General features: G+C 45.7%; 1 protein-coding gene across 1 annotated transcript; it reads left to right on the top strand.

Annotated features, from left to right (window-relative positions):
• The first annotated feature begins 529 nt into the window (after nucleotides 1-529).
• Nucleotides 530-14593, top strand: RPF1 (ribosome production factor 1 homolog). The gene is made up of 9 exons (XM_056532552.1): nucleotides 530-769; nucleotides 3791-3847; nucleotides 6414-6494; nucleotides 7281-7376; nucleotides 10187-10340; nucleotides 10504-10586; nucleotides 11661-11842; nucleotides 11976-12102; nucleotides 14122-14593. The coding sequence occupies exons 1-9, from the start codon at nucleotides 530-532 to the stop codon at nucleotides 14161-14163; spliced, it is 1062 nt and encodes a 353-aa protein (XP_056388527.1). The 3' UTR covers nucleotides 14164-14593.
• Nucleotides 14594-15892: the final 1299 nt, after the last annotated feature.

Below are 15892 nucleotides of genomic sequence, written 5' to 3'. Positions count from 1 at the left end.
GGCGCAAAAAATAAGCCATAATATGGATTTTTAGGTGCAAAATTGAAAGCGTTATGATTTTTAGAAGGTGATGAGGAAAAAATGAAAATGCAAAAAGGGAAAATACCCTGCGTCATTAAGGGGTTAAAGGGGTGAACAATATCTATGCCATATTGTATATACACCATAAATGTATGTATTGGGTACAATCCTTAGGTCAGGTATGAGTATGTATAGAGTCACCAAACTGTGGACTGCCAGTTGTTGTAAAACTACAACTCCCAGCATGCCCGGACAGCCGTTGGCTGTCCGGGCATGCTGGGAGTTGTAGTTTTGCAACAGCTGGAGGTCCACAGTTTGGAGACTAGTACAGAAAGTCATGTGTATAATGCAAACCCCCTATTAAATCAACAATGAGACATATGTTACAGGGCTACATATTTTTTTTTATTTATTTTTTTATTATTAGGCCTTGTCTCTATGACAACAATATAACCCGGAAGCGGAAGTGCGCCGGGCTGAACCGGAAGTGTCGTTTCTGTGCTCCCACATGGCTGCAGGAAAGAAGTCAGAGTCTGTAGAAAGTAAGAAACGTAAGAAGAGCAAAAGTAAGACACCGGAGGAGAACCATGCGGAGAACGGGATTAGCGAGCAGCCGGGGCCCAGTGGCGGCGGCGGGGAGGAGAAGCAGCAGGGGGCGCTCTTCCCTCCTACATTCTCAGTGTCTGAGATCAAGAACAAGCAGCGGCGACACTTCATGTTCCTGAAGTATAAGCTGGAGAAGAGGAAGGTGAGGGGGACGACTCCTTAGTGTATGTGTGATAGTGGAAATTAAAGTTGTTACCCATAGCAACCAATCAGATCACAGCTTGTATCTTTATAACATGCAAATGAAAGCAGCCATCTGATTGGTCGTTGCTAACAACAACTCGTCTGATTGGGAAAGATATACTTGCAATTACCCTAGTAACCAATTACAGCACAGTTTTTATTTTATAGGAAGTTGAGATGTGATTGGTTGCCATGGGCAACACTTCCCCCAAACACCCGCCCCCCCCCCCTCCACTAAGGCTAGGTTCACACCACGTTTTTGCAATACAGTTCCCGTATAGGTTCTCAATTTGAAAACCATACGGAACCGTATTGAAAACCGTATGCATGGACTCTCCATTGAAAACTGTATGCCAAAAGATGCATCAGGTTGTGTCAGTTTTGCATCTTGTACGGTTTTGTCAGTTTTTTTTTCCCCGTACCCAAAACCGTAGCCTACCACGGTTTTTGGTCCGGATGAAAAACCGTATTGAAAACGATGTTTTGTTTTTTTTTTAACATGGGAGTCAATGGGAACCGTACAGAACCGTATGTGTGTACGGTTCCATCCGGTTTTCACCATCCGGTTTTTGACTTTGCACAGTTTTTTTTTTTTCTTGGAATTTCAATCAAACAAGTGAAACTTTATTCAAAAAGGAATGAAAAGTTAAAAATGTATACTTTTTTTTTTTTTTTCTTAAACGGATGTAACTGGAGATCATTTTTCAAACCATATACGGTTTTCAACCATATACGGATAAAAATGTGTACACAAGTTTTGATACAGTTTAGTCAGGTTTTGAGGAATCCGTTTTTTTTTAAATCAAAAACCTGATACGGGAACGTTATTGCAAAAACGTGGTGTGAACCCAGCCTTAGACAGTTTTCAGAGCTCACCTGTTTGTATAGCAGAGACCAGACAATGTTTTGTGCTAATTGTATTCGTATGCATTGGCGTTCTGTGTTACCCTCCTTGGCGTATAACTGTGTCATCGTGTCGCTGGATACGGTGTGTGTAAAGAACATTGGGATCTGCCACATCTAAAATGACCCGATGTATGTGGCGAACAGCAACAATTCGGCAGAACAGTACCTGCGTCGGCTCCGTTGAGGTTAAAAGACCAAAAGTAGTTTTACGTGTAACTATGTTTGGTCCAATACAAATTTTTTATGCGTAAATTGTTATTTTGCAGAGCGCCGCACTTTTGAGCCCCACAGAAATAACCGTACATGCATATGAAGGGACTCTCAGGGGTACTGTTAAAGGGAGCAGCGTGCCCCATTAACTTCTATGGCCAAACAGTCACCCAGTGACTTCTTTCGGGTGGTATGCACTAATTAGAGATGAGCGAACTTACAGTAAATTCAATTCATCACGAACTTCTCGGCTCGGCAGTTGATGACTTATCCTGCATAAATTAGTTCAGCTTTCAGGTGCTCCCGTGGGCTGGAAAAGGTGGATACAGTCCTAGGAGACTCTTTCCTAGGACTGTATCCACCTTTTCCAGCCCACCGGAAAGCTGAACTAATTTATGCAGGAAAAGTCACCAACCGCCGAGCTGAGAAGTTCGTGACGAATCGAATTTACTGTAAGTTTGCTCATCTCTAGCACTAATTCAAGAACACAATGGTCCACATTTTTTAGTTCACTGAATTTGAATAGCGAATACGTCTCGAACAGATTGACTAGGTGACTCCATTAAGCCATAGAAGTAAATGGGATCCGCTGCTCCCATAAGTATTATTAATCGCCATCACGGTTTCAGGGTTCCGATTACCAGGGGCAGAAATAGTGTAGCCGAGACATAATCATGTGGATTTTGCTGCCTGTTTGGGCAGATATACATAAACAATTCTGTGGAAGCACCTCAATGGGGTGTATTCATTCATTAGGGCCTAGAGCAGCATTTGCTGTAAATGTAGCCCCACAGATGTATTCAGCAGTGCACATGTGTAAGGGCCATTTAAAGGGGTACTCCGGTCCCAAGACATCTTGTCCCCTATCCAAAGGATAGGGGATAAGATGTCATATCGCGGGGGTCCCGCCGCTCGGGACCCCTGCAATCTAGCATGCAGCACCCACCTGTAAGTACTGCTGGAAGCGCTGGAGGCTCTCAGTCTTATGCCTCCTGGCCACGTGTACGGAGTATCGTGACATCACGACTCCGCCCCCTTGTGACGTCACGCCCCACCCCCTCAATGCAAGTCTATGGGAGGGGGTGTGACTGCCGTCATGCCCCCTCCCATAGACTTGCATTGAGGGGGCGGGACGTGACGTCATCATACTCCGTCCCCGTGGTCGGGAGGCATATGACTGAGAGCCTCCAGCGCTTCCGGCAGTACTTACAGGTGGGTGCTGCATGCTAGATTGCGGGGGTCCCCAGTGGCAGGACCCCCGCTATATGACATCTTATCCCCTATCATTTGATTAGGGGATAAGATGTCGTGGAGCCGGAGTATGCCTTTAATTCTGTGGAGCAAACATTGCTTGCTAGTCAGTATGTTCAGTCTGTTGAATCTAATGGACCTGATATGTAGTAATTCTTCCTCCACCTTCCTTTACCAGTGCAGGTCAAACAGGTATTAAATGTAGTGGTGACACTCAGTATGCCATGGAGTTCTTGTGTGTGTGTGTGTGAGATATATATATATATATATATATATATATATATAATATATATATATATATATATAATATATACACACACACACACACACAATGCGTTTCCCGATTGGTCTGATCATGAGGGTGGTCGGGGTAGTCTTGTTGATCTCCTGCATATCACTCCCATAGATGGAGAATGGAGCCTGTGCCGTCCCCACAAAGCTTTCCTCTCAGAGAGCCAGGGCCAGTGATGGGTCCAAGCGGTCGGACCCACCACAATCTTATACTTATTCCCTATCCTGTACAGGAGATAAGTTACTTTTTGCTGCAGTACCCCTTTAATGATTTTATTTTGTAGTGAGTGATTTCTAATTATTATTATTATTTTTTTTCCAGGAGAAGCTTGCTCTAAGGAAGAAACGTAAGAAGGAAAGGGCGGCACTCGGGGACAAGGTGTGTTGTGGCCCTTCAGATCATATGTGAAGAAATTAAAAATAGTCTTTTCCCCAAAGACTTTAAAGGGTTACTATCACTTCAAAAATAAGTTTAGATGGCTCCAGGTCTCACTCCTGAGATCCGCTGTGATTGGGAGTTATAAACCGGTGAAGTGTGCCACAGCACTCTTTAGGCTGCTTTCACACCACAGTGTATTCACACGTTATTGTACATCTGTTATCTGTATTAACGGATCATTTTAAAAAAATGGCTGAAATAACGGGTGCTAACGGCTGAATAACGTCTGTCAAAATAACGGGCATATTCATCCGTTAAGACCCGTTTTAACATCCGTCATGTACCGTTATTTTATAGCTGTTTTAACACCTCTGCCTACCGACTCCCGCAGCCGGGACTACTACTACTTCCATAATGAAACAGTCTTTTTCCATGATGGGAGTAATAGTTCCCCGACTGCGTGACTATGCTGGTGGCTGGGGAGACTACATTAGTGTTTGTACTACTACCCCCATCATGGAATAGACTCTGTTCCATGATGGGGTTGTAGTACAGGGGCTGAGGGATTGATCGCACAGAGTCACTTCTGAGACCCAATGTGATCAGAAGTTATTAAACAGTGGAGTGGGCAGCATGCTCTACTCCCCTGCAATGTAAGGTGTAGTTTTACTTTCACTTGTAAATTCCCTGCCGGGAGCCTTGAATGGCCGACACCGAGGAGCCATTCAGGGCTCCTGGCGGGGGTTTTTAAACTACTAGTTTGACCCCTAAATGTATGCCCCCTATTAGGGATCGACCGATTATCGGCACGGCCGATAATCACGATTTTGGGCATTATCGGTATTGGCAATTACCTTGCCGATAATGCACCGCGACCGCCCACGCCCCCCCCCGACCCACCGCGTCGCACTCCCCACCGGACAGCCCGGATCGGTGCACCCTCCACCTGGAATGCCGCCGGACACTACAGGAAGGATGGATGGCCCGGACCACCCTGACAGGTAGGGGAGAGAAGCGGGTGGTGGCGGCGGCCTATGGCACCGCAAAAGCCACTGCAGTGCATTGATTTAAAGCGCCCGCTTTAAATCAATGACCTGCAGTGGTGTCGAGGGGGGATAAATAGCCGATAACTTATACCGATATTCCGGTATAAGTTATCGGCTATCGGCCCTAACCTCCACAGATTATCGGTATCGGCCCTAAAAAAACAATATCGGTCGATCCCTACCCCCTATGCATATTTAGAATAATTTATTGGCCCCAGTGTGTTTATAATAATTCATTGGCCCCAGTGTGCTTATCCTTATTGTCCTGTCTCCCCCCGAGTGTTCTTATTTTCCCCTCCCACTGCCTGCTCCTCATGTTCTTGCAGCAGCGAGACATGTCGGGAACCGGCGGTGGTGAATGAATGAAGCCGACATGTCCCACATGTAGGCTTCTTTCACTGCCTCCTCCCGACATGTCCCTGTTGCTGCCCTGCTCTTAGCCCAATCAGCGCACCGCCGGGACGTGTCTGTTCTCTGCTGCTCATCTCTGTCAGGTACAGAGATGAGCAGCAGAGAATAGACATGTCCCGGCAGTGCGCTGATTGCGCTAGGAGCAGGGCGGCAGTGAATGGCGGGGGGTAATAAGGATAAGCACACTGGGGCCAATGAATTATTATAAATATGCATGGGGGCATACCTTTTGGCGGTCAAAGTAGTAGTTTAAAAACCATGTCGGGAGCCCTGAATGGGTTTTCTACAGGGAGTTTATAGCGGATGTTTTAATGGAGCAAAAGTATAGTGTGAAAGCAGCCTTACTGTCTGGCCGCCAACCTGGTCAGACTCTTTCATTACATAGAATAATGCATGGATTTGACTGACAGCCGATGAGTAAAGTGTGCGACTCCAGCTTATAACTTGCGATTGCAGCGGGTCTCGGGACTGGGACCTGGTGTGATCTAAACTTTTGACATGCCGGGATGACATGTAAAAATTTTTATTTACAAATAACATTAACACACTAAAGGGGTTCTCCCATCTCGTAAAGTCATTGTTTATCATTAAGACATGCCATCACTGATCTCATGATCAGTGGGGTCCCAGAGGCCAGACCCCCCCCCCCCCCCCCCCCATCAATCATTGAACTTAAAAGGGGTATTTCCATCTTAAAGTGATGGCTTATCACTAATATATTCCATTGCTTTGAGATGGAAATACATCTTTAAAGGAGAAATGCATAGGGTGGGGATAAGTAGCTGATCGCGGGGGTCTCCGAACGCTGGGACCCCCTGTGATCTCTGAAACGGGACCCAGCGCTCACTGAGGAGCACACGTTTCATTCATTTCTATGAAATTAGTACAGCGCTCGGGCACCATCGGCGTTCTCATAGAAATGAAGTGTGTGCTGTCTACCGGTAGGCAACACGTTCTCCTCACCAAGAGAACCGGGGTCCCGTCCTGCGGTCAGACCCTCGGCGATCAGCTACTTATCCCCTATCCTGTAGATAGGGAATACATTTTCCCTGGAGTTCTCCTTTTAATGTCAAATCTACCACTAATCTAATTTTTTTCCTCTTTTATAGGCTCCACCAAAAGCTGTTCCTAAAACCATTGAAAATCAGCGAGTCCATGATGAAACAACAGTTGATCCAGAGGATGAGGAGGTAAATGCTGTTACATTACATAAGCCCATACACTTTAGAATTGTCCCACTTTCTTTTTAATGAATATTTATCAATTGTTTTCACCTTTTTAAAATTACACGATCCAATCATCATTCCTATTTCTAGACTAGTTTTAGTGGGAGAGAATGTCGGGAACGGTGAAACTTCAGATGTGCTCATAAACACAGTACAGCAGAGCAATAATTACACGTTTTAGGTATCTATGGCACATACTGAGTATTTCTGCCTGGACAAATTCCAGGCATAGACTCTGAGTGCAGCAGGTGCCGCCAGCGCTATCACTGCGTGGACATGAGACAATCCCCATTGACAATGCGGTCCATGCGGAATTCCCCCCAAAGAATGAAGATGATCACACTTTCAGCAAAATCCCATTGACAGCAGTGGGAGGCTGCTGCAAAGCGGATTGTTCCTGGAATTCTCAGTGGCCCAAACTCACTAGTTTTAGTAGAATATCACTGGGGACAGAATTGCAGCTCTTAGCCCTTTATCATCAAGGTGGTGTCTGATGTAACTGAAGCTTTAAAGGGGTACTCGGCTGCTCAGCGTTTGGAACAAACTGTTCCGAACGCTGGAGCTGGTGCAGTGAGCTTGTGACGTCATAGCTCCACCCTCTCAATGCAAGTCTATGGGAGGGGGGCGTGACGGCTATCAGCAGCGGTGTACCCCTTTAACATTGGTCTTCAGTAAACTGCTTGTATTAATTATGAGGCCTTGTTTACTTAACACATTTTCAGTGTATTTAATTATTATTTTTTTTTATAGGTGGCTTATGATGAAGCTACAGATGAGTTTGCTCCTTATTTTAACAAACAGATGACACCCAAGATCCTGATTACGACATCTGACCGGCCCCGTGGTGTAAGTTGCCTCTAACTTATCTCCTCTTCTCATTCTTTATAATAGCTCATTATTACCCTATGTCAGTGTAGAGCTGGGCGGTATGACCAAAAATGTATCACAGTATTTTTATAAATCATCAGTTTATCAGTGCTGCGCTGTCCCCCACATCTGGGAACTAATCATATGTCACCCCCCCAAAATAATTATCAGCTGCTGCGCTGTTCTTTACTGTCCTGTGCCCGGGCTTCAAAAATAAATAAAATATACTTTATCTCATCTTCCAACGTTCCCCCGTTACCGGCTTCACGGTCCCTCCACTGCTCTTGCTGCTTCCTGGAGATGGGAACGTCACAGAGCAGTCAGCGTATCATCGGCCGCAGCAATGTCCCGCCTCGGCCGGTGATAGGCCGCTGAGCGCACTGTCATGTAAGAAGCTGGCCGCGCATGAGCAGTGTACTCTCACACATCGTGGTCACTCCCCCTGCTCTATGATCTAGGCCGAGTGCTGCCACGATGTGCAAGTATACTGCACATGCGCGCGGCGACTCGCACATCACAGTGTGTCTGCTCGTAACTACGTATTGCCGCTCCGAGCAGGCACATGTAAAGGCAGAATACAGAGGTCCTTTAGGGGCGGATCCGCAGCAAAATACGCGCTGTAAATCCGCTCGTCTGAACGTACCCTAATATGACTTCTGGGTGGTGCTCCATTGGTTCCTTTTCTCTGTGCATAGTAAGACCTAAAATTCAGACAGGATATTTGTATGTCTATCAGTGTTTTCCAACCAGGGTGCCTCCAGCTGTTGCAAAACTACAACTGTTGTAGTTTTGCAACAGCGCGAGGCACCCTGGTTGGAAAACACTGACCTGGATGGAGCGGCCAATGGCAGCTTCAACAAAACAATTTGGAGACCCATATTCAGCACACAGGTGAGGATAAACCTACATTAAAGGGGTTGTCCAGGAAATAACTATATATATATATATATATATATATATATATATATATATATATATATATATATATATAATATATAATATATATATATATATATATATATATATATATATATATATATATATATATATATATATATATATATATATATATATATATATATATATATATATATATATATATCTCTCTATCTCAACAGGCTCCAGAAAGTTAAACAGATTTGTAAATTACTTCTATTAAAAAAATCTTAATCCTTTCAGTACTTATGGGCTTCTGAAGTTAAGGCTGTTCTTTTCTAAGTGCTCTCTGATGACACCTGTCTCGGGAAACACCCAGTTTAGAAGCAAATCCCCATAGCAAACCTCATCTAAACTGGGCATTTCCCGAAACACCTGTCATCAGAGAGGATATAGACAGAAAAGAACAACCTTAACTTCAGAAGCTCATAAGTACTGAAGGGATTAAGATTTTTTAATAGAAGTAATTTACAAATTGGTTTAACTTTCTGGAGCCAGTTGAGATAGATAGATAGATAGAAATATACAGCAACAGAAGAATGCAGCAGGTGCAACATGAATATGCAGTTAAAACATGGAGAGCTATACAGCTATGGTGTAATAGATGCAAATGGGAAACTATGAAATAGTGAGGCACTTAGCTCGCAAATTTGTCTCCGCCGGCGGTCAAATAGCTTGGACCGTCCCACCGCGATAAGGTGGCCTCCTGGGACGGACCCTACACTGTGAATATGCCTCTGTGTGAACAGTTCAGTAAGCATGGCAGGATCTGGAACATCCAAGCCACCTTATATACGGTCCAAGCTATTTGACCGCCGGCGGAGACAAATTTGCGAGCTAAGTGCCTCACTATTTCATAGTTTCACATTTGCATCTATTACACCATAGCTGTATAGCTCTCCATGTTTTAACTGCATATTCATGTTGCACCTATATCCTTGTGCTGGCAGTGTGCTGCTGCATTCTTCTGTTGCTGTATATCTAGCCTAGTAGCGTGCACCTGTAGGCCAGGTCCATATAATAGTTTGGTATCAACTAAAGTGCTGGCTGACTTATTCTTTGTCTAGATAGAAATATATATACAGTGGTCCCTCAACATACGATGGTAATTCGTTCCAAATGACCCATCGTTTGTCGAATCCATCGTATGTTGAGGGATCCGTGCAATGTAAAGTATAGGAAGCTGTACTCGCCTGTCCCCGCCGCTCCGGACCAGGTCCTCACCGCTCCTGATGCTGTCCCAGGGGCTCCCGATGCTGTCCCGCTGCTCCGGTGTCTTCTTTGCGATCCTCCGGCTTCTTCCGCATCTTCTGCAGGGTCCGGGCCTCGCTTTCTGGTGACGTTATTACGCTGCTGCGCCGGCACGTGCGTAGTGACGTAATAATGACGCCGGAAAGCAAGGCCCGGACCCTGCAGAAGATGCGGAAGACACCGGAGGATCGCGAAGTGGACCCGGAGCAGCGGGAATAGGTAAGTGAACCTGTCCGGGATGCTTAAACTGCTATCCGACAGCAGCTTAAGCATTTTGCGCTGTCGGATAGCAGTTAATGTGATGGCCCCGACATATAAAAGCATCGTATGTCAATTTTATCATATGTCGGGGCCATCGTAGGTCGGGGGGGTTACTGTATATAATATATATATATATATATATATATATATATATATATATATATATATTATAAAGTTTTGCCTGGAATACCCCTTTAATGGCAGCGTCCAATAGATTATAGTCATGCTGGGATTTGTAGTTGCCCAAATGCTAAAAAAAAAAAAAAAAAAAAAAAATGTTTTGTTTATTTATTTATTTTTTCCCTTTTTTTGTATTCTATATTTTTTCTTTCCTGCTCCAGCGTTCAGTGCGGTTTACAGAGCAGCTATCGTCTATTATACCCAACTCGCACGTGTATTACAGGAGGGGCCTCGCACTGAAGAAGATTATCCCACAGTGTATAGCAAAAGATTTCACAGACCTCATCATCATCAACGAAGATCGAAAAGTTCCAAGTATCCTTTTCAGACAACACCTTTTTTTTTTTTTTCCCAGTTTAATACATGTAATTTGTCATGATGATAAACGAACGTGTTCTTGGGATGTGGATATATTTGACATCAGTAGATGAGTAGGGATGTGATTCCTTCCCCAGTTGCCCTTAACTTTGACCCTCAGATGGACTTGTGCTCTGTCATCTGCCTAATGGGCCAACAGCTCATTTCAAGTTGAGTAACGCACGTCTGCGCAAAGAAATCAAGGTATGTCTGTCCTACCTACTTATTTAAATACACGGTTGGACATGTTTCTTAACCTCTTCAGGACACAGGGCGTATGGATACGCCCGTGGGAAATACGGTCCCCACCGCTAGCCGGTTGGGGACCGGAGCCAGATGCCTGCTGAAATCATTCAGCAGGCACCCCGGCACATCGTCGCTACCCCGCCCCCCCCCCCCACCGTGTCGGCGATCGGAGAAAATCGCATGTCAATTCAGACATGCAATTTTCTCCAATTCCGGGCTGATCGGGTCTCTGGTGACCCGATCACCCGGAAAATAGGGCTGATCGGAGTTGTCAGCAACAGCCCCGATCAGCCTAAGGGATAGGAGTGAGGTTGCAAAGCTGCGATCTACTCCTATCCCCTGCCATTAGTCAGAACGGAGTTCTGACCAATGGCAGTGCAGGACAGGCCAGTTCTGCCAACCCCTGGATGTCGAGGGGATCTGGGAAGAAGATGGAGGCCGTACCTGCAGGAGAAGATGCCTGGGGACCCGGGATCTTCGCTGGAGCCTGCTGGATCCTGGCTCAGGTAGGGAATCAATGGTTTGGGGGGTGGGGTATTTGAAAGTGAAAGTAAAACGATCTTTATTGTGGCAACCACTAGGAAGGCCAAACTGCAACTCCCAGCATGCCCAGACAGCCAAAGGCTGTCTGGGCATGCTGGGAGTTGTAGTTTTGCAACATCTGGAGGGTCACAGTTTGGAGACCACTGTTGCCAAACTACAACTCTCAGCATGCCTCGACTGCCCGGGCATGCTGGGAGTTGTAGTTCTGTAACATCTTTGGATAGGGGATAAGATGTCAGGGGCGGAGTACCCCTTTAAGAGGTTAATAGGGGGTTTGTATTATATACATGACCTTCTGTACTAGTCTCCAAATTGTGGACTGCCAGCTGTTGCAAAACTACAACTCCCAGCATGCCCGGACAGCCGAAGGCTGTCCGGGCATGCTGGGAGTTGTAGTTTTGCAACAGCTGGAGGCACCCTGGTTGGGAAACACTGATATAAACACGCACACGTATATCCTGTCTGATTTTTGTGTCTTACTATGCACAGAGAAAAGGAAAGGAACCAACGGAGCACAAACCAGAAGTCATATTAAATAACTTCTCCACCCGCCTGGGTCACTCCATCGGTCGCATGTTTGCCTCGCTCTTTCCGCACGATCCCCAGTTTATAGGAAGACAGGTGGCCACTTTCCACAACCAGCGAGATTACATCTTTTTCCGATACCACAGGTAACATCTGTGTTCAGTTTATCACGTGTGTGTGTGTGTGTGTGTGTGTGTGTGTGTGTGTGTGTGTGTGTGTGTGTGTGTGTGTACGTGTAAACTGGTCTATTGCTGACGCCATTTTTTGTTTTATTTGTAGATACATTTTCAAGAGTGAAAAGAGAGTGGGAATGCAGGAGCTTGGACCCAGATTTACATTGAAGCTGAGGTCTCTTCAGAAGGGAACATTCGATTCGAAGCATGGCGAATACGAGTGGGTTCATAAGGTAAGACAGGTGTCGTGCTGGGATACAAGACTATGGGCTTTTATGCTTGTCTGTCCAATTCAGTGTTTCCCAACCCGTGTGCCTCCTGCTGTTGCAAAACTACAACTCCCAGCATACTCGGACCGCAGCTGGAGGCACACTGGTTGGGAAACACTGGTCCAATTGCTGAGAGAACCATGATCCTTAAAGGGGTACTCTGGTGGAAAACTTTTACCGTATTTATCGGGGTATACCACGCACCGGCCTATAACACGCACCCTCATTTTACCAAGGATATTTGGGTAAAAAAAGTTTTTTACCCAAATATCCATGGTAAAATGAGGGTGCGTGTGTGCGCGTGTATACCCCGATATACCCCCAGGAAAGGCAGGGGGAGAGAGGCCGTCGCTGCCCGCTTCTCTCCTCCTGCCTTTCCTGGGGTCTAGAGCGCTGCTGTCGGCCCTTCTCACCCCCTGGCTATCGGCGCCGCTGCCTGTTCTGTCCCCCTGACTATCGGCGCCGATAGCCAGGGGGAGAGAAGGGGCAGCGGCACCCATTGCCGGCGCCGCTGCCCCGTTGCCTCCCCCCATCCCCGGTGGCAAAATTACCTGAGTCGGGTCTGCGCTGCTGCAGGCCTCCGGCGTGCGTCCCTGGCGTCGTTGCTATGCGCTTAACGGCGCGGCGCATGACGTCAGTGCGCCGTGCATAGCAACGACGCAGGGGACGCACGCCGGAGGCCTGCAGCAGCGCAGACCCGACTCAGGTAATTATGCCACCGGGGATGGGGGGAGGCAACGGGGCAGCGGCGCCGGCAATGGGTGCTGCTGCCCCTTCTCTCCCCCTGGCTGTCGGCGCCGCTTCTCTCCCCCTGGCTATCGGCGCCGGCACCGATAGTCAGGGGGACAGAACGGGCAGCGGCGCCGATAGCCAGGGGGTGAGAAGGGCCGACAGCAGCGCTCTAGACCCCAGGAAAGGCAGGGAGAGAGAAGCGGGCAGCGACGGCCTCTCTCCCCCTGCCTTTCCTGGGGGTGTATCGGCGTATAACACGCACACAGACTTTAGGCTAAAAATTTTTGCCTAAAAAGTGCGTGTTATACGCCGATAAATACGGTATTTATTTTATTTTTATTTTTTTAAATGGACTGATGCCAGAACGTTAAACAGATTTGTAATTGACTTCTATTAAAACATCTTAATCCTTCCAGTACTTATTAGCAACTGTATGCTACAGAGGAAATTATTTTCTTTTTTTTGGTGTCAGCACAACCACAGTGCTCTCTGCTGACACCTCTGTCCATGTCAGCACCAGTGGCGTACCCCTTTAAAGGGGGGTTATCCAGGAAAAAACTTTTTTTCTTTTTTTTATATATCAACTGGCTCCAGAAAGTTAAACAGATTTGTAAATGACTTCTATTAAAAAAAAATCTTAATCCTTTCAGTTCTTATGAGCTGCTGAAGTTGAGTTGTTCTCTGATGACACCTGTCTCGGGAACCGCCCAGTTTAAAAGCAAATCCCCATAGCAAACCTCTTCTACTCTGTGCAGTTCCCGAGACATGCAGAGGTGTCAGCAGAGAGCACCGTTGCCAGACAGAAAACAACAACTCAACTTCAGCCGCTGATAATTATTGAAAGGATTAAGATTTTTTTAATAGAAGTAATTTACAAATCTGTTTAACTTTCTGGAGCCAGTTGATATAGATAGATATAGAGAGATAGAGATAGATATATATATATTTATATATTATATATTATTTTTTTCCTGGATAACCCCTTTAATGCTGTGGTAGTTACAGAAACAGCTCAGCGTACTGCTTGGCCACCTATCCATTTAGACTCTACCTTTAGTTTTTTGCAACCAGGCTACATCCAGCTGTTGCAAAACTACAACTCCCAACATGCCCGGACAGCCGTTGGCTGTCCGGGCATGCTGGGAGTTGTAGTTTTGCAACAGCTGGAGGCACACTGTTTGGAAAACACAGTTACGTCAAAGGCTGTCTGAGCATTCTGGGATTAATCTATTTTGTTCTCTTCCATTATAGCGACATGAAATGGACAGCAACAGAAGAAAATTCCACCTATAAACAGCCTTTTCATCGTTTGTTTAGAACTACAGATCTATACGGTAGATTCCTCTTGTGTAGCGCCTACTGGTGGCACTGGGAACAAAACGCTAGAAGAGAGAATATTTTTTTATTTCACTGGTGGATGGAATAGGATTACGTGTTCCATCCAGAATGAAACCTTCTGCTTTGCGGAATCATTTGTACACAGCCCAATGACAACTGCAAATCCCGGGATTTTTAGGCTTCCACCTCGGAAGGTTCTCCAGTTCCTGTTTTATTACAAAGCAGTGTTAATGTGACACTTCCTGTTGGTAAATCATATATTTAGTCATTGAAAATCTCAGGCTGGGTTCACATCACGTTTTCTCCCATACGGGAGCGCATACGGCAGGGGGGGAGGGTGAAACCTCGTGCTCCCGTATGCCTTTCTATGCGCTCCCGTATGTAATTCATTTCAATGAGCCGGCCGGAGTGAAACGTTCGGGCCGGTCGGCTCATTTTTGCGCGATATGCGCTTTTACAACCGGACCTAAAACCGTGGTTGACCAGTTTTTTAGGTCCGGTGAAAAAGCGCATAAGGCGCAAAAATGAGCCGACCGGATCGAACGTTTCACTCCGGCCGGGCTCATTGAAATGAATTGCATACGGGAGCGCATAGAAAGGCATACGGGAGCGCGAGGTTTCACCTCCCCCCTGCCGTATGCGCGAAAACGTGATGTGAACCCAGCCTTAAAGGGGTACTCCGGTGGAAAACATTGTTGTTGTTTTTTAATCGAACTTGTGCCAGAAAGTTCAACAGATTTGTAAATTTACTACTATAAAAAAAATATATATTCTTTATCCTTCCAGTACTTCTTAGCAGCTGTACGCTACAGAAGAAATTCTTTGCTTTTGATTTTCTTTGTCTTGTCCACGGTGCTCTCTGCTGACACCTCTGTCTGTGTCAGGAGCTGTCCAGAGCAGCATATGTTTGCAATGGGGGATTTTCTCCTGCTCTGGACAGTTCCTGATACGGGCATCAGGTGTCAGCAGAGAACACTGTGGACAAGACAAAAAAGAAATTAAAAAAAGAAAAGAATTTCCTCTGTAGAATTCAGCAGCTATTAAGTACTGGAAGGATAAAGATTTTTTTTAATAGAAGTAATTTACAAATCTGTTTAAATCAACTGGTGCCAGCAAGTTAAAAAATAAATAAAATAAAAAGTTTTCCACCAGAGTACCCCTTTAATATCCGTATTTGTACCCTAACTGAGTCAGGACAGAGAATTCCTCAGTGTCTGTATAATTGATAGTCCGGGACACAACATTCGGTTGGGGGAAGATCAGAATCTGTAATAAACTGTCCAATGTGTGAAGCGATGTAAGAAATATATGGTATTTATGTAAGGGTATTGTTAATGTGGTTTTTTTTTTTCTCCTCCCTATGGAGAAGGTCTTGCTTAGAAACAGCCCCAACTATAGGCTTTGAGGTATAACATTTACTAGAATTGGGCTGAGTAAATTAGGCTGCATTCACAATATTTGGTTGTTACGGTAACCGGATCCGGCTGGGAAATATGAAAACGGGCGCTCCCGTATCCCAGCCGGACCCGGCCCTCATCTCATTCATTTGAATTAGAGATGAGCGAATTTACAGTAAATTCGATTCGTCACAAACTTCTCGGCTCGGCAGTTGATTACTTTTCCTGCATAAATTAGTTCAGCTTTCAGGTGCTCCCGTGGGCTGGAAAAGGTGGATACAGTCCTA

The sequence above is a fragment of the Hyla sarda genome, chromosome 7 (genome assembly GCF_029499605.1).
Source record: "Hyla sarda isolate aHylSar1 chromosome 7, aHylSar1.hap1, whole genome shotgun sequence".
Lineage (NCBI taxonomy): Eukaryota > Metazoa > Chordata > Amphibia > Anura > Hylidae > Hyla > Hyla sarda.
This window is presented reverse-complemented; position numbering and strand designations above follow the sequence as displayed.